At 37.5% G+C, this 23,499-nt stretch overlaps 1 protein-coding gene across 1 annotated transcript in view; it reads left to right on the top strand.

Moving 5' to 3' along the window:
- PIK3C2G (phosphatidylinositol-4-phosphate 3-kinase catalytic subunit type 2 gamma) overlaps positions 1 to 23,499 on the top strand; it is a 381,818-nt gene extending 358,319 nt beyond the window's left edge. Inside the window, exons 32-33 of the mRNA XM_074403237.1 lie at positions 15,494 to 15,619; positions 22,980 to 23,499. Coding sequence (XP_074259338.1) covers positions 15,494 to 15,619; positions 22,980 to 23,132 — 279 coding nt within the window. The 3' untranslated portion in view covers positions 23,133 to 23,499. The remainder of the gene's footprint in view (positions 1 to 15,493; positions 15,620 to 22,979) is intronic.

Below are 23,499 nucleotides of genomic sequence, written 5' to 3'. Positions count from 1 at the left end.
CTTCACAATCTATACATCTGACAAAGGACTAATATCCAGAATCTACAACAAACTCAAACAAATCAGTAAGAAAAAAATGAACAATCTCATCAAAAAGTGGGCTAAGGACATGAATAGACAATTCTCAAAAGAAGATATACCAATGGCCAATGAACATATGAAAAACTGCTCAACATCACTAATGACCAGGAAAATGCAAATTAAAACCACAATTCGATACCACCTTACTCCTGCAAGAAGGGCCATAATAAAAAAATAGTAGATGTTGGTGTGGATGCAATGAACAGGAAGCACTTCTATACTGCTGAAGGGAATATAAACTAGTACGACCACTGTGGAAAACAATGTGGAGATTTCTTAAAGAACTAAAAGTACCATTTAATCCAGCGATCCCACTGCTAGGTATCCATCTGGAGGAAAAGAAGTCATTATACAAAAAAAGATACTTGAAACACGCATGTTTATAACAGCACAATTCACAACTGCAAAAACATAAAACCAACCCAAATGTCCATCAGTCAATGAATGGATAAAGAAACTGAGATAGATAGATGATAGATAGATAGATAGATAGATAGATAGATAGATAGATAGATAGATAGATTTAGATAGATTAGATAGATACATAGATACATAGATAGATGATAGATAGAGAACTGTGATATATATATATATATATATATATATTGCAATGCTCACTCAGCCATTAAAAGAAATGAATGGCATTCACGGTATTGAAGACCATTATTCTGAGTGAAGTAACTCAGAAATGGAAAACCAAGCATTGTATATTCTCACTTATAAGTGGGAGCTAAGCTATGAGAATGCAAAGACATAAGAATGACACAATGGACTTTGAGAACTCAACAGGAAAGGGTGAAAAAGGGCTGAGGAATAAAATACTACAAATCGGGTGCAGTGTATACTGCTCGGGTGAAGGGTGCACCAAAATCTCACGAATCACCACCTAAAGAACTTATTCATGTAACCAAACACCACCTGTTCCCCAATGATCTGTGGAAATTTTAAAAAATTGAAAAAGACACACATGGTTGAGATTTGCTTCCCTTTCTGGGTAAGGTCTGGCGGCAGGGGATGCTTTGAGGCTACAGGGAGCACTGATTAACCTCCATGGTGTGGCAGAGATAGTGCCTGCTTGTTGTTGAAATTTACTCAATATTTGCTGTTGAAAAGAGGCTGGCAAGCCTCCTTTAGTGGCTCAGACTGGCTTGTCTCACAGTAATTCTCTATACATTGGCAAAATTACCACAAGGCTGTGGCAGAGAGGAACTGGAGACAAGATAGGGTTCTTTTAGCATCTGCTGTGGAATGAAGGCCAGCAAACCTGTCTCAGTGGGTCAGCTGGACAAGTCTTCCAGCAGATTCTTATTCCTTTGGGATAGTTTCCTGACTACAATGAGAGGAGCTCAAGCTGAGATTGAGCCCCTTCAGGATTTGCTGTGGAACAGAGCCTATCCTGTGACTCAGATAGGTGAATCTCCCAGCAGTCCTCTGTGTGGGTGGTATATCTCTCAGGCTGTGGCAGAGAGGAACTGTAACCAAGACAAGAAGCTCAGATGGGTGCAGTCTCCCTGTGTGAGCAGTACAAAGCTGGGACCACAACTGAAGGGGCCTGGAGCCAACTTACAGGATAACTTTGGGTTCCGCTGTGGAGACCAGTGTTGGTGCACATAAAAGCCTTTCTGCAAAGACACCAATATGTGTGATTCCTCCAAAACTTACTGGAAAATGATTTTGGTTGTAGGGTCAAGGCTAAACAGGGCTGTAGCCAAATTCTTTAGGGAATGGTTGCTTCCAGGTTTGAACCAATGATCATGACCAGCAGGTCTCCCACCATAGTGCAGGTCTGCATGCTCAAAATAACCCCCCTAGGTGTTTGGTTCTGCCAGGGTCAAAATCTTACCTGAATCCTAAGGCTCACACAAAGAGACTTTTGCCTGTGGATGGGTGCAGAATTCTTGAAAGGAGATATAAGTAGGTGACCTCCTATTCTGCCCCATCTTGCTGACATCACTCCTCAGCCGTTAATCATTCTACCATTTAACAGAAGCACACAGCGAATCATATTGCAAGTGCTTTTACTATACATTATTATTTTATAAACACACTCTTTACATGATAGCTAGTCTGAGTTTAAAAATTGCACTGTGACATGTAGATGAGAAAATGCTTTTTTATTAAGTTGTTTTGTTTCTGACATAGACCTCAGGTTTTGATAGTTCTATTATATTTTAATCATTGTCAGTTGGTTTCCACTAAAGCTTATATTATTCTATGATTGAAAACATTTAAGTTAAAAAAAGATGAAAAATTCTCATAAATTATTCATTGGAAAGATAATAACCTATTAAATATAATTAAGCTTTAGATTAATCTACAGAAGTTTCCTATGTGTCTGATATTTTTAAATCAAGTCTGTATCTCCATCACATTCCTGGTAAAACTTGATCTAGAAGTGCTCTTTCTTTGTCTTTCTTTGTAGTGAATCAATATAGGATAGTGGTTAGAAATATAGGTTTTAGAGAAAAACCTCCTCAATAAACTGAGGCCAACAATCCTGACCTGAGGATTATTTTTATGGAGTGCTTTAAATATAGTAAATAGGTATTATGTGACAGCTATTATTATTATTATTACTACAAATGCAAAATAAATATTTTACTCATATACACATGTGAGAATACTGAAGACTTGCTGTCATGCCCCATAATGTTAGATGCTTTTGCTTGCTTTGTAAACAGTTTAAAATGTGCTTTGTTGGACCACGCATGGTGGCTCACACCTGTAATCCTAGCAGTTTGGGAGGCCATGATGGTTGCATTACCTGAGATTGGGAGTTCAAGAGCAGCCTGACCAACATGGAGAAACCCGATCTCTACTAAAAATACAAAATTAGCCAGGCATGGTGCCGCATGCCTGTAGTCCCAGCTACTCAGGAGACTGAGGCAGGAGTATCACTTGAACTCAGGAGGCAGAGGTCGCAGTGAGCTAAGATCACACCATTGCACTCTACCCTTGGCTACAAGAGTGAAACTCCATCTCAAAAATAAATACATAAATAAAATGTACTTTGTATTTGTACTAACATTCCACTGCTTTTTTTTCTGTTTTGCTATATAACCCATGTTTTTAAGATACTTTAATTTGTTGGCAGTAAGAACAACAGTAGCACTGAAAGCCATTTGAAATGCTATATGCAATCTGGGGCAAGAAACAAATGCAAAAGATTGGTATATTTAATTATTCATATACCTGAAACAATACCACTCAGAGGTCAACATTGTGAACAAAGAATTACTAATATGCATCATACATTTTAAGTTTTGCAACCTAAAGTAATAACTAAGATAAGAATCCCCTGTATTTCTCTCTTCAGTTGAGAAAGAAGTCTCCTCACTAGTGAATTCTAAGAAGATCCCAAGGTCACCACTTCCAATCTTTTCAAGTAGTAAGCCACTTTTTAAAACTTAAGATAATTATCTATCAAGTGTCACTGAAATCTTTTTAATATCTTATAATTTATCTGAGCACAGTGGCATGTGTCTGTAGTTTCAGCAGCTTGGGAGGTTGAGGTGGGAGGATTTTTTGAGCCCAGGAGTTGGAAGCCAGCTGAGGCAGTGTAGTAGACCCTATCTCTGAAAATAAAAATCTGATAATTTAATAAACATAATTTTTAAAACTGCTATAATTGTAGCAGTGCTTTTAAAATATTAAAATTGTGTTAACAAGAGCATCTACATATATTTGACAAAATAATAGCACACGTGAATAAGACATAAAATTCAATCTGTAGAGAATGTTTGGTGTTAACATGGATCCAGCCCCTGCTCTAACCATGGGTCACCTCTCCAATAAATTGTGGATAACTTAATATCACCAGAGAAAAGGAATGTGCTTATTTCCTTTTGTTTCTTCCTTGTACACCACGATAGAAAGGCAAGGTGGGGAGACCTTGCACAGTTAGGAGAGAGGGCACAGGAATATAGCACAAAAATGCAACTTTCACTCACAGTCTCTATAAGGTCTCTAAGAAATGGACAGGTCATTATCAGCTCCTAGGGGATTTAAAAAATTTCTTGAGCTCATTGCCTAGATTTTCAAGGAGTTAAGGTGGAGAAACCCAGAGAGATGATGAAGAATATCACAGAGGAGTAAACAAGGCCTCAAGGAAGGACCACAATTAGAGATGAAGTCTTTAAGAGAAAGTGAGGAGGATAGTGGCTAGGGATTCATTCTGAGACTAAGTTTGAATAATGATGTTATAAATAAAGTCTGGCTCCAGTTGGGAGTAGAGGGAATAAAAAAGGGTGGTTGGTGGTTGGTGTAATTGCCTAATACTGTCTCAGAGATAGGATGACAAAAGTTGAGAGGTGGAGCATTGAGACATGGAGACCTTGACACAATTACTCCTGATTAGCAACAAAATCCAAATGATATGCAGGAGAAAGTCTCTTCTATCAGAGACATGCCTTGAGATAGTTTGCTGTTCAGGGTAAACCCAAAGGTAAACCTAGGATAAACCCAAGATATAGTGACCTTACTCTACAATGGACATTTTATTCCTTGGTATTACAGTAGGAAATATTGCAATAGATAAGAAAAACTACTACAATGAAATCTTTGTTTTTATATTGCATTACAAATAATGATTCAACAAATAACGTTGAAGTACTTTCAAAGAGCTAAATATTATTAATACATACCTCATTCACTCAGTCATTTAATAACTATTTTGTATCCATCCTATACCAAGCACTAAGTTAAGGAGGGGATTTGCTATAAAAGAAAGTAACATGATGAAGGGAAGGTATGACTATGAAAGTAAAGAATAAGATGAAGGGGGCCAGGTGTGGTGGTTCATGCCTTTAATTCCAGCACTTTGGGAGGCCAAGGTGGTCACATCCATTGAGGTCAGGATTTCGACACCATCCTGGCCAACATGGTGAAACCCTGTCTCTACTAAAAATACAATACATTAGCCAGGCATGGTGACTGGTGCCTGTAGTCCCAGCTACTCGAGAGGCTGAGGCAGGAGAATCACTCCAACATGGGAGATGGCGGTTGCAGTGAACTGAAACTATGCCACTGCACTCTATCCTGGGTAGCAGAACTGGACTTTGTCTCAAAAACAAACAAAAACAACAGAAAAAAAGGAATAATATGAAAGGAAGCCTGATTTCAGGTGAGAATTGTTAAACTTTAATTGAAGATCCAGAAATATATTGACAGTTTAGAAAGAAGGATCTGGGATGGGGTTAGGGTAGTGAACAACCAATGGAGCAAAGCTCCGAGGAAATGTGGAGTCGGGGAAGAGGTGAAGCAAAATAATTTTCAATTACATACATACAAACTATTTTTTAAAACATTGTAAAATTATATTTTAACAGCAAATCTAGACTATATAAAGTTCACAGTTGGTATGAGCAAAAAGAGTTAAAGTTAGATGACTTCATATTACCTTCTGAGTACAGCAATATTATTAGCTGGAATTCTAGAAGAAAAAAGTACTGCTACTTTATTTCAATCCACTGTGAGTAAGGAAGTCCTCTAGATGACATAAGCAAATGTCTCATTGTTTAGACTGGAAGTCAGACTGAAAATTCTGTATCCCTAATCCTAATTATTCTTCAGGGGAGTGTTAAGTCTTTGTGAAGGTCTAAAACGCAGCCAGAGTTAAAAATAAAAAAATTGCAGGGTAAGACATTTAGACAAGTAGGGGTTATTTAATCATTTTAAAGTAAAATTTAATTTGCATAAGCATAAGGGCAAAGGGTGGAATGAGAAGTATTGATGAGGAGACAGCAGTGATTTCTTTAATAAATTATTCGAGACCTTTAAGGAAAAGGATATGATGCTGGTAAGAAGAAAAATTAGTGTTGATAAGACAGCAACAATGGGGGACAAGAAGTTTCTCTTAATGACTTGAAAAATCAATGTCTGTGTTTAAAGCTATTAAAGGACAAACTAAGCCTGCTGCTTACATCTAATGCACCCCCGACTTCAACTGAAACCCGTACTGTTCCATCCTTCTAAAAACTCCATGATATTCAAGGACCTTGGCAAAGACACTTAACAACTTGGAAATAGAAGCCCAAACCTTGAGTGTTATTTAATGCTGGGAAAAGGCTCTATACAAAGGGGTTTTCTTCTTCTGTAATATGAGATTTATTCTTCATACAGTGAGGAAATCCTTGAATGTTTAGAGAAGGGAAGTGACAGGATCAAAGCAATCTTATGGGAAGATTCAATATACCGGTGGTATACAGAATGACTGAAAGAAAAGTGTAGGAAAATTAGAAGATTACAGAGTAGGTGAAATTCAATTATAATAAGTCAGGGCATAAAGATGTGTGGTGGCAGATGAACCAAAGCAAAAAATAAGGTGTTTGATATGGATACATAGTGAATTTGAAAATCAAGGATGAGGGCGGCACCAGGAAAACTGAGTAGTACTAACAAAACTCTAATTTGTTGGGAAATTTATTTTGGAACAGTGAGGGGGAATAGAAATAGATTTGGGTTGAAGTTTATTGAGTGTAAGAATGCCAAGAAGACATCCAGATGGAAATATTCACAGATCTTTAGGCTGGGATCCCAGAGATTAACTAGAGATTCTTATTTGGAAGTCACCTGCATCAGTGGTTCTCCACTGGGGTCAGTTTTGTGTCCTGGATGACATTTAACAATATTTGAATACATTTTCAGTTGTCACACTGGGAGGATGATGGTACTGGCATCTAGTAGGTAGAGGCCAAAGATACTATGAAAACATCCTATAGTGTACAGAACAGCCCCTGCAACAAAGAATTTAAAAATTATCTGTCCCAAAGTTTCAATAGGGCCAAGATTGAGAAACTCTTCTTTACATAAATATCATAATACATCAGAGATACCTTATCCAATCAGTTCCAATCAATGAATATACTGTACTGCACATAGTATATTCATGTTTAATTCCTAGGAAATGAAAATAATATCAATGTTTATTCAGTCTTACTGGTTCAAGCACTGTCTTCATATTACATGGTATATTATTTAATCTTTAAAATCCTATGAGATAGCCATTATTATTTTTATAGATGTTCAGTAGCTCATGTGTCTGTTTCTGTATTTTATTATTTTTTTTATTGTACTTTAGGTTCTGGGGTACATGTGCAGAGTATGCAGGGTTGTTGCATGGGTACTTATATGGCAAGGTGATTTGCTGCCTCCATCCCCCCTGTCACCTATATTTGACTTTTCTCCCCAACCTCCCCACCCCCCACCATCCCTCCCCTAGTCCCACCCAACAGATGCCAGTGTGTGATGCTCCCCTCCCTGTGTCCATGTGTTCTCATTGTTCAACCCCACCTATGAGTGAGAACAGGCAGTGTTTGATTTTCTGTTTTTGTGTCAGTTTGCTGAGAATGATGGTTTCCAGGTTCATCCATGTCCCTACAAAGGACACAAACTTATCATTTTTTATGGCTGCATAGTATTCCATGGTATATATGTGCCACATTTTCCTTGTCCAGTCTATCATTGATGGGCATTTGGGTCATTTCTAGATCTTTGCTATTGTAAACAGTGCCACAATGAACATATGTATGCATGTGTCTTTAGAATAGAATGATTTATAATCCTTTGGGTGTATACCCAGTAATGGGATTGCTGGGTCAAATGGAATTTCTGTTTCTAGATTCTTGAGGAATAGCCACACTGTCTTCCACAATGGTTGAACTAATCTACACTCCCACCAACGTGTAAAAGTGTTCCTATTTCTCCACATTCTCTCCAGCATCTGTTGTCTCCAGATTTTTTAATGATTGCCATTCTAACTGGTGTGATTATTTTTATCCCCATTTAGCAGATGAGGAAACATCCACTGAAAAGTTAAGATACTGTCTGTATTAAGAGTTCACCAGAAAAACAGAACCAATAATAAGTATAGATATAGATACAGATAGAGATATAGAAAATAGATATAGATATGGACATAGTCATAAACATCAATATAGATATAAAGAAACTGAGCATGAGAAATTGCCTTTTGGGATTATGGAGATGGAGAATTCTCACAATCAGCTGGTTCACAAATTGAAGATCCACAAAAAACTGGTGGTATAGATTCAGGCAAAGTCTGAAGGCCTAAGAACAGGAGTACAAATGGTATAAGTCCAAGTCCAAGGACCAGAAAAGACTGATGTCCCAGCTGAAACAGGAAGAGAGAACAAATTATCTTTTTCTCACTTTTTTACTCTATTCAGGTTTTGATGCATTAGCTAATGCCCACCTACCCTGGAAATGGCAATCTACTTTACTGAGTCTCTGGATTCAAATGCTGATCTCTTTTGGAAACCCCTTCACAGACACACACTGTGTTTAACCTGATATTTGAAATAATATTTAACCTGATATCTGGGCATCCTGTGAATGAGTCAAGTTGACACATTAAATTAACCATCACAAGTTCACTCCTTGTCAACCTGGTACTCATATATATCTTTTTAATAGTACTTACTGTCCAAATAAAGACAATAATGTCATAATTCTGCCAAACATGATACAACTCTGCTGCATACAACCAAAAACATACTAAAGCCTTCCTCAAAAAAAGAGGTAAGGTCCTTGAGTGATGTTTACTCTTCTGCTTCCTATTCCACAGTTTAAATACTATGATGTAAAATTAATAATACTGAAATACTATGATAATACAAAGCATATTGTAATAACATAAAAATAACATAACAAATAGATACATAAACACCTGTTATATGATAAGAGAATAAAGAGGAAAGAAAACAAAGATATTTGCTATACATTCATACTAAATGTTCGTTACAAAATAAGGAGGAAATACTCATGAAACTTAAAATATTCATCTCTGTAACTGGTCATGTTTTCATAGTTGGTATTTATAACTACCTACTTACATCCTTTATTCTATTTGCCTTCAACATATACCTCTGCTGTTCATGTTTCTTTACCTGGTGGGGTGACCCAAACCTTCATGATAGGTCTAGGCCATTAGTAATCCTGCCTGGAGTCAGTTGTTGTAGTATTCTGTTGACCTTAATTGCAGAGTATGGTAATACTGAGTTGTCCTAAGTGATTGCCTGTACTCCAGAAGTACTCTTCCTTAATTCCATTGCAGAGTAGTAGTCCAGTTTGCTCTTGTTAGTCAGGATCAATCACCATAGCCAGAAATGTAACTCCCATTTTGCCTGGTGATTCAGAGACATGAGGAGCCCAGTGTGGCTGAGTAGAAGTATTAACATCCAATTCAATGCAATTATTGTCATGTCTCCCAGTGGAAACATTCCTCTCTGGTTTTATGATTTGGTTTAGAGAAACTAAGATCTCTAGGCCAGTAGAGTATAAGGGTGTAGGAAGAGGAAACACAAAGTTGCTTGTGATTCACTGGGCATAATAGTGTGGGGTGCCATTCCCATTTCCACCCCTTTATTCCTGTACCTGTGAATCTTGGCTATCAGATTAACAGTGCCATATACTGGATGCTGGTTCAGACCATACGTAGCCTTTTGGAGAATATTGCTTCAACCTGGCAAGGTATCACCACCGAGCTTGCACTGTAACTAAGACTTTAAAGCCCATTTCATCACTTTGTAGAGGCCAGATGCTTCAGGAGGGTGGGGAACATAGTAAGACAAGTGAAGTCCATGAACATAGGCCCATTGCCATGCTTTTTTGCTGTGATGTGAGTCCCATAATCATAAGCAATGACCATGTGGAATACTGTGATGGATAAGGCATTCTACAACTCCATGGACAGTAGTTCTGACAAAAGCATTGCACAAGAAAGGCAAATCTGTATTCATAGTATTTATTCCAGTAAGAAAAAAATACCACCTTTTCATGATGGAGCCAGTCCAAAGTAATCAACCTGCCATCAGATAGCTTACTGGCATGGGGACAGATGCCATCTCCGTCTCTGCTGTTGACATTTTGGACACTCAGCAATGGCTGTAGCCAGGTCAGTCTTGATTAATAAATGTCCATGTTGCTGAGCTCAGGCAAAATCTCCATCCCTAGCAGCATGACCACTTCGTTCACAAAACCACTGGGCAATGACAGGGGTGACTAAGGAAAGAGACTAATGAATATCCACAGAATGGCTCATCTTATCCACTTGATTATTAAAATCCTCTAATGAGGTCATCCTTCATGAGCATTCACATGGGACATGAATATCTTCACATTTTTTGCCCATTTAGAGAGATCTATCCACATGCTTTCTCCCCAATATTCTTGTCACCAATTTTCTAATCACATTCTTTGTAAGCCCCTGACTACCCAGCCAAACCATTGGCTGAAACCCATGGATCAGTGTGTAATTGCACATCTGGTCATTTCTCCTTCCAAGCAAAGTGAACAAGCAGGTGCACTGCTTGAAATTCTGCCCACTGGGAGAATTATCCTTTACCATTGTCCTTTAGGAATGTCTCAGAAAGAAGCTGTATTTCTATAGCTGTTCACTTTCAGGTGGTGCCGGTGTATCTTGCAGAACTATGTGTAAACCAGGCCTCATTCTTCTTTCTCTTCTTCTGTCAACTGACCACAGGGAACTCTTCATGAGGCCATGGGTGCAGGCTGGAAGAAAGAAGTCAGTGCAGCAGCAATGGAAACCGTGGGCACTTGGGTCACTTCTTCATGTAACTTATTGTGCCATGTCATCAAGGCCAGTTCAGGCCTGATTATGCGTATACCAATTTCATTTGATGATGGAGTATTGCCATGCACACCCACCTTCATCACTTCATGAGTGAGATGACATTCGATTTGTGATGGGCAGCTCAGGGCACATGGCAACATGGTGGCCCACAGTTGAGCATTCAGTCACTACTAAGGCTAGAAGTAGGTCAAGAGCTATTTCTCAAAAGGAGATTGGTTATAGGCACAGGACAGCAGCCCTCTGCTCCAAAATCCTAAGGGCCCATGCTGAAATTCACTATAAGGACTTGCCAAAGGCTTCAATCATCATCTTTTCTGCCACTGACACTTTAAGCACTGTTAGATCTATTGGATCGTGTAACCCATGTGGCAAAGCAGCTTGCACGGCAGCTTGGACCTGCTGCAGAGCCTTCTCTTGTTCTGAGCCCCACTCAAAACAAGCAGCTTTGCAGGTCACTCAGCAAAAGAGCCAGGCTAACACACCCAAATAAGGAGTATGTTGCCTCCAAAATCCCATAGGCCCACCAGGCATTGTGCCTCTTTTATGGTTGTAGGAGAAGCCAGCTGCAACAACTTATCCTTTATCTTAGAATGGATGTATCAAAGTGCTCCACACCACTGGACCTCTTAAAGTTTCACTGAGATAGAAGTCCTCTGAAGTTTAGTCAGCTTTATTTCCCACCCTCTGACATGCACAAGTCTTACAAATAAATCTATAGTTAGCATGATATCATCAATGTAATGAGCTGGTGTGTTATCATGTGAACTAAATTATGATGTAGAGCTGCAGAGTTGATGTACCCCTGAGGTAGGACAGTGAAGGTGAATTGCTGGTCTTGTCAGCTGAAAGCAAACTGCTTCTGGTGGTCTTTGTTAACAAGTATTGATAAAAATAGCATTTGCCAGATCAATAGCTGCATACCAGGTATCAGGAGATATGTCAATTTGCTTAAGTAGTGAAAACCACATGTGGTACAGCAATTGGAACTGGAGTTATCACTTTGTTAAGCTGATGATAATCCACTCTCATTCTGCAAGATTCATCCATATGGCAAAATAGGCAAATTGAGTGGGGATGTAGTGGGATTCACCCCCAAGCCCTGTATCTTTCAAGTCCTTGATAGTTGTACTAATCTCTGAAATCCCCCCAGTAATATGGCTTCGGTTTATTATTTTCCTAAATAGGGGCAATGCTGGTGGCTCCCACTTCACCTTTTTCACCATAATAGCCCTCACTTCACAGGTCAGAAAACCAATATGAGAACGGGGCTAGCTGCTAGTCTATTCTAATTATGCCTTCCAGAATTGAACAAGTAACCATAGACTGGGTTTGAGAACCCACTGGGCCCACTGTGTGACAGATAAGAGCTAAAATTCTATTGATCACCCGACCTCTATAAGCCACCTGTTCCAATTGGTGGTCCACAGTGACATTTTGAGTCTCTTGAATTCAGTGTCCCTTCAGAGCCAGTGTTCAGTAGTCCCCAAAAGATTTGATTATATCCTTTCCCCCAGGGCACAGTACCCCTAGTAAAAACCCATAGGTCCCTTCAGAGAAATATTAACAATATAAATTTTGGGTTGTGTCTAAGAGTCCTTCCTCAAGGGGACCCAGTCTCTTCTTCATTCAAGGGGTTCTGGATCTGTAAGCTGACTTCAGTCTAGGAATTAATTGAGAGGCTGTGACTCTTGTTTTTATGATTTAGGTTAGATTTTGTTCACTTGACCTAGATTTTTTTTTTTTTTTTTTTTTTTTTTTTTTTTTCTTACAAAAACTAAAGTAAGATTTAGTAGTCTTCCTATTTATTTGACTTCAAAGAACACATAAAAGCTAGCCTATGTCACGGGCCTGCAGGTATCAGACCATTCTGATAGCTGCTTCGGCCCTGCGGTTTGCTATGGTAACCACACCCACCCTGACCTTGGCAGTTTAGCAAGGCAACTTGGCCTCTGCCAAACTGAAGTATAATAACCTCCACTGAATTTAGGTTTCTCAGTTCAGTGACTGCAGTTCCTACTGTGAGGCTTGGTCCACAGAGAAGAGTGATCACAGAGCTCTTCAAGGATGCTGGGCCTCCCCTCACAAATTTACTTCTCACAGTGTTGAAAATTGTGTCTTCTGATTACTGTCAGTGTGGGTAAGGATGTTTTACATGACGAAGCCACGCTAACATTCCACTCTCCCTATGCTTTTAATCCCTTCCTTGATATTAAATCAAGGCAGGTCCAGCCTGTCCACCTTTTGGTCCATGTGTCAGCCAACCCAACAAACTGTTAGAACCCTTTCTGATTCCCCAAGCTTCAACATTAAATGAAGAATCTCTGCTTAGTGAGCCCAGAACGACAACAAAAAAAGTAACTTAATATAACTTTATGTTCTTTCTACCACAATGTCTCACCCTTATTATCCATTCCTACACCCGTTACCCAAGTTTCTGTCTGCATGAATTAGAAAACTCAAGTAATTCTTTTGGAGTGTAGCACACATCTTTATGGATCACACTTTGAACCTTACCTCTAGGGATCATCTGGGACTTGAGTTTGGTTATAGGGCTAGAAGCAGAGAGAGATGAGAGATGGAGTAGAGGTAGAGAGTTCTCAGGAGAATTAAAATTGTCTTGCATAGCAGCTTCCTTAGAGGAGGCCATCACTGTCTGCTCAGACAGTGCAGAGCTGATTCTCTCAGACAGTGACAGTGAAATGGAGAAGCAGATACCACTGGGAACAAGGAAGCCACTTCCAGTAGAAAAGATCATCAGAATTTAGGAGCTCAAGGTCCCAAACTTGATCAGGGACTTTCTACACAACCCATCTCAACTTACAGAATCTCATCAATGCTTCACTTTAACAGTAGACACCTTGTGAAGCTTGGAGTTCAACTTGCATTGTAATCTAACCAGCATCAAGATGAGATTCTGCATTTGTTGTTGAGTAGTCTCACCACTGCAGTACAGGAGACAAGAGTCTCCTTCAGTGCACACATAGAGGCTTTAGGTCATTCATGCAGTGCTTGAGCCGCGTAATACCCTTACAGACACACCTAGAAATAATGTTTAACCAGACATCTGGGTATCCCATGATCCAACAATATTGACATACAAAACTAACCATCATATCTGCCTGAAGCCACATAGCTGGCAAATTTGGAGCCCATATTTGCAATCAGAAAATCCATTTCCGGAAACATGTTTTACCCACTAAGTTGCAGTATACAAGGATTATAAGCAGGATATCCTCAAGTTCAAGTTCCAAGGCAGGTAAGACAGAGAGTTACACAGAGTAGAAACACTTTTATCACTTCATTCTTCTCACCAAAAAAAAAAAAAAAGAAAGAAAGAAAAAAAAAGAAAAATCTGCTCCCAAATATTAATAGCAACTTCTTTCTGTGTCACTGAATATTTCATTATACCATTGATAGATTTCAGTGCTCCCCCTCCTGGGGAAGAATATCAAATTGCAGAGGTATACCTTGCGCTCCACTAAAGCACAGGTCCTCATTCTTAACCTATCGATAAATGGGTGTGTCCAGATATATTTTATCTTATTTGTTAATAATTATAATAAAAACCCATGCTCCCTAATGATATAATTTTTAATATCTAATTTAGAACTGAATAAAAGTTAGTCCTATAATAAAATATATCATATTTTCTGGTTTTCCAACATGCTTTTTTGAGTTCTGAAGAAAGATGTAAAATTAAAGGTAATGGAGCTATGTGGTGGGGGCACACTGCCGTTTCACATGTGAATATCACTGTGTTTCAGAGCATTCAAATGTATTTCTTGAAAATTACTTAATAGAATTAGTAAACAAAACAAGCACTTAATTCCTCAAGTTTTACTTTTAAATCATCTGCTTTAAATATAAATTATACAAATTATTCTCATTTTATCACACTAGACATTCAGAGTTTTAGTACCACTTACTCTGCAGTTGGTCAAGATCATGAAGATAAAATCTCTTTCTTTCAAGTATGATGGTTTCCAAATTTTTGAAACAGTGGAATCATTCTTCACATGATTGATTTAGAAAATAACATATCCATAACAGATTTGAAGGCAAGATAGAAAAGGAGGGAACAAGTTCTGAAGCCAGGATCAGGGAGCTGAGGAGGGGAGAGGTTAAGGAAGAATTGAGGGATGGAGGTCCAGAGATCTACTCATTTGCCCTTATTATTCAGGCAACTCCTTAGGTACCTTTTGGAGCACCATAAAACACAACTTAAAAGGAATTCTCCAATATAATTTAGAATAATTTAGATGATAAAATTATTATAATCATTTAAAAATCTTGTATTACAGTAATAGCTCTGATTAATATTTTAATTATGTTTTGTTTTAAAATGTGATACTATATAATATACATATACCTATTATTAAATGCTACATCTCATTTTATATGTTGAACTTGAATTGTTTAATTTTCAAAAGTGGTGTACAGCATCCTGAGGCACTTAGTTTTTGTCTCTGCCTGTGGCTAATATTTATCTCTTGACCATATCTGTCAAAATGCAAATTTAAGTTTTACAGTAAAAAATTAAAGTAATTATATGTAATGGACTTTAAATATAGTTCTCTGACAGAATACTTAATTTAAGATGGCCAGTTTTACTCTTTTAAACTGTAGTTTGGAATTATCTTTGAGCATTGATGAATTTCTTTTGATTTTCTTTTATTTTCTGATCAACAAAGTGACTGTAATAAATCCTGATGCTGCCTTTGTTCTGGATATTTAGTAGCTCTGTATTTGTTTTCTTTGATAGCAGCATGCATTAATATTTATAACCATTTTCCTTTGCAGCATCTCCCAGATGGCTCTGCGCCCAGTGCACATGTCGAATTTTATCTTTTACCATATCCCAGTGAAGTTCGTAGGAGGAAAACAAAATCTGTTCCAAAATGTACAGACCCCACTTACAATGAAATTGTAAGTATGAGTCATCTTTTGTCCAGTCATTTTGTATTTTTCTTACCATTTTTCAGCTTAACAACCAAATATGGAAAATTTGCAGTAATTGGCAACATTATTTCATAAAGGAAAGATATTTTCCAAAATAGTCGCAGTATGCTGATCACTCTTCTAGATGCTGTGGGCACTGGAAAATACAGATACTGCTTTCAAAGCTCTTATAAACCAATTTGCAAGTTGTGGCTAACCTCCAGCAAGAGCCGAAGACTTGTTTTGCATACTAACATTATTCCTGACTTCATCTTATTTTCTCTAACCTTATTCTCCTTTACCTGATTTTCCTCACCTAATAATTTTAGCATATACTACCTTGGGTATAAAAGTAAATCTCATAAAATCCCTTTTGAAAAACTAAAACAACAAAAAATACAAAATAGAAATGAAAGTTAATGTGTATTATAAATAGCTCTCTAATTTATTTGTAATGTGCAATTTGAACATTCAATTCCCTAATTTCTTTCTAAGGCAAGCCCGTACATTTATTCTCTTGATTCCGTCCTTTCCCATCTCCTCTGCACCTTGCTCAGCTGCTTATTTGTGTTCCTTTTCTTATGGCTGTCTCATCCAACAGGATCCTTCATTCAGAAATATTCAAAAACAAAACCCAAAAACTACCCAACCCAGCCTCACTAAGCAATTTTCTTTCCCTCCCTATCACCTCCAAACTTTTACAAAATTAACCCACATGACCTGCTCTCCCTTCATCTCTCCCTTTCACCCTTGAATGCTTTGCAATGTGGATGCTGACCTTTACTGATAGTACTTTATTCAAGGGGCATCAGTAGACTCTTAACTGCAAAATCCAAAGAGCCCTCAGGTTCTCCAGCCTGGATCAGTTATACAGCAGCACTACTGACCACACCCTCTTTCCTGAAACCTCTCTTTTGCTTTTTGAGTTGCACCTTTTCTTACTTCTCTTCCATTTTCTCCACCTACTCTCTCATTTTCCTTCACTGCTATTTTTTCTCTTAAGATATTATTGTTCACTGAAGTTGCATGATCCACCGTCATCTCCTCTTTCTATACATGCTCTCAAAATTATCTTGTGGATCCACAAAGTTTTATTTATCACCTGTAGGTAGGTTGCATCTGAATTTACTCCTAAAGCCCTGACATCTCTCTCAAGCTTTCCTTTTTCTTTTCTTTCCTTTTTTTTTTTTTTTTGAGACAGGGCCCCTCACTCTGTGTCAAGCAGGCTGGAGTGCAGTGGCACAATCTCAACTCATCACAACCTCCTGAGTTCAAGCGATTCTCCTGCTTCAGCCACTCGGAGTAGCTGGGATTACAAGCACCCACCACCACACCTGGCTAATTTTTGTATTTTTAGTAGAGACAGCGTTTTGTCATATTGGCCAGGCAGGTCTAGAACTGACCACAGGTGATCTACCCACCTCGGCCTCCCAAAATGCTGAGATTACAGGTGTAAGCCACTGCACCCGACCTCTCTCAAGCTTTTGATCTGCACTTCTACCTGATTACTGGAGAGCTCCATCTGAATGTCACATAGGCGCCTTTAGACCAGGCTTTCCTCTATTCATTTTTCTTTTATAGATGGTACCTTTGGTGTCAATACTAAGAAACTCTTCACCTAGCACTGAGTCTCAAAGATTTTCTCTTATATTTTTTCTAAAAATTATATAGCTTTACATTTTACATTTAAGTACATTATTCATTTTGAGTTAAATTTTTTAATAAAATGTGATGTTTAAGTCAAGGCTCTTTATTTCCCCACAATGGATACCAATTACTCCAGCACTATTTGTTGAAAAGGCAGTGGTTCCTCCACTGAATTTCTTTTGCACCTTTGTCAAAAATCATTTGGGAATATTCATGTGCTTATACTCTTTTTGTTGCCCCATACTTAGCCATATTTTCAGATCGCATCAGACAGCTTATCATTCCCTGAATGGACTTTAGGGTTTTGTGATAGCACATGCCACCGCTCACCTCTCTCTGCTCTTCTCTGCCTGCTTTGAGACTGACCTCAGATATGGACTCTGTGAACACTCTCATCTCGTGGACTCTCACACCACACTTACCATCTTTTATTTAGTCCTCACGTTTTTTCTTCTAGTATATCATCAACTTCTTCAGGCTGGGATAAATGTCTTATACTTTTTAATACTTTTAACACTTAGTTATCTCTAAAAAGATGTGTAATAAATACGTAAATATTTGGAGTAGTTTTAAAAGTGACACTGTGTGTTTGCACGTGTGTGTGTGTGGTGTGTCTATAAAATGTAAATACATGTATATACTGCATATATAGCGAGAAAAAGATTCTCTAAATTAGTAAGGAAAGATATTTTGACATTTTATTATTTGTCATGATGTCAACAGTGAGAAGTGTACACCTCCCCAAAACATATCACTGTTTCTTTTCATACTCTGAATACAAGTCTCCATACCTCACTATCAAGAAACTTCTCAGACCCTGTGCTAGACGTGAGCAGTTTTAATATAAAGAAACATATAATAACAAGAAACCACTAACAATTCAGAATAATTTACACAAACTCATGTTTTATTTATTTCAAGCCTTATGTATTATAAGAAAACAGTAGTAAATAGATATTCATGGAAGATTATTTTATAATTATTGGTGTGCACGTCACTTTTCTGACAGCTTGCAATAATCTAGGTCCTCAAACATCCATAGCCCACTGATTAAAAATCACTACAAATCTTTTTCAATTGATCTATGCTTCTCGCATGAATAGACACTTTATACTTTGGACACATTTTAAATTGCTTCAAAAACCACAGTCCATGCATAGCCAGCTCCAATCAGAACGTAGTCCAATCAAGCAGAAATCTGAAGTAGTGTGTGTAAGTGATGATTCTAGTAGTAGTCATTAGAACAGTAAGAGGTTTCTACATCATATAAACAATTCTGGCAAAGAAGCTGGTTGAATTCAGAGAACCAAAAGGAAAAAAAGGCCACAATGGTTAAATTAACTTTTTTTCACTCTGTGTCTGTATCAACACAACAAGAATATTTATAACAAATGCAAAGAAGCACACTAGATTTTAACTCTGATTTTACTTTCTCTTGCCCTCAGTTGGGAGGTAGGACCACATCTTAATGCCAAACTCCTCAATCACTTGTGGGCAACTTCAGGAACAACTTACTACATGTCTTTACCAGTAAGCCCAGTGTTTACTAGAGAGACCAGTGAGTTATCACACGGTATCTACCTTGTTTTAAACTTCTCCTCCTCTTCCACCACCTCATTGAGTACTGCTGCATCAACCACTCACCACAGCTGGTATTTTTCAAATTGTAAAAGCCATGAACTGTTCTGTGAAGTGGGAGAAGTTAACCTCACTCTCCTCTTTATATAAATCCCTTAGAGGAGCACAAAGAAGATATTATGTTGCATACCAATGACTTACAAAGCCTTTTGTGAAAATAGTTCTTTTTACTTTTATTTCTATCCTCCTTTCTTCTTAATATCCGGAGATGAGAGAGGTTGGGTCAGGGACACAGCCAAGTGACAGAGTCTCCGCCCTTCACATACTAAGGCTTTGATGCAGGGCCAAGCTTGTCTATTTGACACTTCGCAGAGTGAGCCCCAATAGGCTTCATCAGCAGTCTCCCTGAAAACCCCTGTCATGTACAAATCCCAGTGATAGGCATGGCTGGGCTCAAGGTGGGGCTAGGGCTGGGGGTGTGAATTTAGTGAACTGCTATATGGCTTGAAGAAGCAGAGCTGGGATTCTGGGCTCCAAAGCCTCTTTCCATGCTACTACTGTTGCCTTCTTGTTAAAAACCATCATTTTCACATGATTCTTTAGAAATATAGAATTTCTATACTATGAGAGAATTATATGCTTATAATCAAAGTATTTTTTATATTGTAACCTTTTCTTATATATTATTCTATTGTAAGGTATAAAGGGAAAATATTAAGGACAGAACAGGAACATTCTATGCATTTCACAGGCCTTAAAGTCTCCTGCAGAATATACAGTGATTGCTTAGCACAATGCCAATATATGGCACACTCAGTAAGCAATAGTTGTTATCTGTGTCATAATCTTTTTGCTATTTCAACATGATGAAAATTGTATTTGTAAGTGAAGACATTGAGGCCCAGAGGTCACACAGCTAGATGTCAAGCCCAGAACTGCCTGATTCCAAAGCTCATGTTTACCACACTACACTATGCTGTGTTAGTCCTACCTGTCTCCACCCAGAGTATTCCTGTTCTCACTTATGAACTATTTCTTTCATCATCCTGCCTCCTCTACCGCTTCCCACAAGCACAAGAGACACCAGTGTCTGTTATTGTTCTCTCATGTCAATCATGAAAATACACTTTAGAATTATTTACTATGTTATGCCTATCCTCCTTTCTCCTTAATATCCAGTTGACCCTTGTGTCAACTAATGTTCAGTGAATGCTTGGAATGTTCAGTATATGTTAATAGATACTAATTATCTTAAGTGTTTTCTATTAAATGTAGTAATTCCAAAACCACACATTCAGTATTTGTCAGAGGGTAGTAAAGACTTGGCTTGGGCCCATCGGTAAAAGTTTTTATAAAGAGAAATTAAAAGAGCTGTTCATTTTTGGTTCTGAGTATGTACCAGAACCATTTTTTTTGGTTCTGAGTATGCAGAGTATATATTAAATCATTTGATGAAAAATTCTCAAAGAATATAATCATCTCTATACTTTGCTAACATTAGCCGCTAATTATTCATTGCTCAGTTATAAAGAATGCTTACTTTTTAACAACATTATGGAAGCCCCAAAGCAATTAAAATAGTTATTTATCATCTATAATGTACAATGATTACAGGTTTATAAAACTTCGGTCACTTTTAAGGAAATAACTTTTCTTAATGAAGCCGAGAGAAAAAGAATCTATTAAGTAATAAAAACTTGGGAAGTTCAAATGTTTGTATTTTAACCAGGAAAGCAATTAATTCCTAAAGTCATTTCTTGATGCTTTCAGCTTGCTAAATACCTGGGAGACGAATTCTGTCTGGAAGGGTTTTTTCTAGTCAACTGAAGCAAAATACTAAGAAACAATTGTTCCTTTTTGTGCATTTGATGGATCTTTTACAGCTATAATGTGTTGGTGTCTAATATGTTCCAGGCTTTGTAGTAAGGCTTATATTCATTATCTCATTTCTTCCTCCCTACAGTGCTAAAAGGTAAGGATTATTATCATCATTATGCAAATGAGAAAACACACAGTTGACAATAGATGCATGAAAATATAAATTATTGATATGTTTTTTAAAAATTTACAATTTAGGCCTTATTCATACAATTCCAAGTCCTTAGCCAGACTTCCCATTTGTCTATATTATATACAGTCACATTTTGAGGGTTCCTTTATCTGTTTTCTCTGTAAAATAAGAGAGGAGTTCATCAGCTGAACATGATGTAGGAAGAAAAATGGGGAATGGTTCAGACAGTTCAAAACAGCCACTTAGAGAAAAGGAAAAGTAGTTCACTCTGAAGTCCTGGAACCGTTTACAGGCAGCATTGGGTGCCCAGTTGTTAAAAAACATGAATTACAGTGGTAGGGTTCTGAGATTATTTTTAAAGCAACTCTTAAAATCATTTATTATCCCAGGAGAACTCAATAGATGAAATGAAATAATGTGAGTGAGCAATACTAGAAAACTAAAACTGCATCTCCTGTGTGGAATGAGAGTAAAATTCTGGAAGAAGAGGTAGCCAAGAGCACTCACATGGTTCAGGTAGACCGCATTTACATATTATATTGCATTTCAAGCCCTTTGATTGAGGTATTACTTACTTGGTAAGTGAATCATTGTTCAGAATGGCTAGCAGATTGATCTGGAACTGAATCTCATTGATAACATAATGAAAGGTAGGCCTATGCTTACAAAGCACTGGAAACTACATCCATGCACACGAGGTAGGGGGCAGGGGGAGGCCTGCCCTCTCAAGTTGTCTCCTCTGCTTCTTTTCGGCATATATTGAGAAAGTTTCTATCTTGTGACTTGGCTGTAAAAAGCAAGCAAGATTGTAGCAGCATATGAAATTCCTTTTCTAAATGTGTTCTAAGACATTTCCCTGGTAACCATGCCAGATTTTCACTCAGCAATCTCCTCCTTTCATGATAAATAACTAATTTCATTGCAGTACTATGCCTGTACGTCGCTTTACCACTGCAGGTTGCCAATGGACCTGTAACTTACTTCCTGGACTTTATAAAAGGACAGCGGAACAGATCCCTCTTGAAAAAAAAAGTCACAAAAAAAGAACAAGACATGAAACTGTATATACAGCATAATTACAAATCAGATTCTGAATAAGTGATTATATATAGAAAACAAAAAGAACATCAAAATGTTAACTGTAGTTATCTTTCAATGGTGAAAATTCCAATTATTTTCTTCCTTTGTGGCATATTTTTAGATTCATACAGATTTCTTTAATGAACATGTATTTTCACAATTAAAGAATAAGTAATTTTAAATAAATAAAAATAATCATAGAATTATTTCTGCACATGTACAAGAAAATATAATTGTGCTGCATTTAAGTAGCACAGGGAAATTATAGAAATTGGTCTGTCTCATGGTCACAAAGATGAGAATCATAAACACTGGGGATTCCCAAAGAGGGAAAAGGGAAGAAGGAGATCAAGGATGGAAAAACTACCTGTTGGGGGCTATGTTCACTACTTGGACAACATGATTATTAGAAGCCCAAACTGCAGCAACACGCAGTATGCCCATGGAACAAACCTGCACATCTATTCCCCTGAATCTGAAATTGAAAAAAAAAAGAAATTGGTCTGCTTTTCCTTATTAACCTTCAACACCGAAGAATGATGTTCTCATTTTATTTTTATGAATACATAATGTTGTACATATTTACGGAGTATAAAAGGTGAAAAATATTTAAATTTCTTTACAGAGAGTAATATACCATCTTTCTAAATATGGAGTGGGCAATTCTTAGTGGAATCAGTAAATTCTAGGATTCTTATTAAAATAGTCTGTCATTAAGCTCTATTATGTTGGTAGAACCTTGAGCTTTCCACGATAAAAGTTAGCAATAAAAGAGTCTGGCATTGACCTAGGGGTAGAAGGTATTAGCAGCTAAATTTTTTTGTACTCGGGAGTCTGAGGCAGGAGAATCACTTGAACCTGGGAAGTGGAGGTTGTGGTGAGCCGAGATTGCACCATTGCACTGCAGCCTGGGCAACAAAAGCAAAACTCTGTCTCAAAAAAAAAAAAAAAAAAAAAAAAAAAAAAAGCAAGAATCAAAAGATATATTTAAGCATTTCTGACTTATATTTCCATTATTTTCTCCTTTTTTAGGTAGTATATAATGAAGTCACAGAGCTCCAAGGACATGTCTTAATGCTTATTGTGAAGAGCAAAACTGTATTTGTGGGAGCAATTAACATCCAACTCTGTAGTGTCCCGCTCAATGAAGAAAAATGGTATCCATTAGGAAACAGTATAATTTGACCATTGCTTTGAACATATGCATTATTCATTAACTACTTGTATTTTTTTCACTTCTGGGCCTCTGAATTGTATAAGCAAGGCATCTTTGTTGTCAAAAATAGCACAGGGTATTAGGGACACAGAAAATGAAATAAGAATTAGTCTTTGGTGTTGTTTATTTTCTACCTTTATTTCATTGTTTTCCATAATCTTTTTCATTCAAGGGAGTGCTGATGGCATGAAATTTGACATGCAAAATAATAAAAGACATTTGTTAAATAATTTTAATGTATTTAAAATTAAACATATGTTTACATTTGTTTTAACTGTGTGCCTACAGTGAAAAGCAATATTTTAATGTATTTTATTGAGAAAAACAATCAAATAA

Source organism: Saimiri boliviensis, chromosome 7 (assembly GCF_048565385.1).
Source record: "Saimiri boliviensis isolate mSaiBol1 chromosome 7, mSaiBol1.pri, whole genome shotgun sequence".
Classification (NCBI taxonomy): domain Eukaryota; kingdom Metazoa; phylum Chordata; class Mammalia; order Primates; family Cebidae; genus Saimiri; species Saimiri boliviensis.
This window is presented reverse-complemented; position numbering and strand designations above follow the sequence as displayed.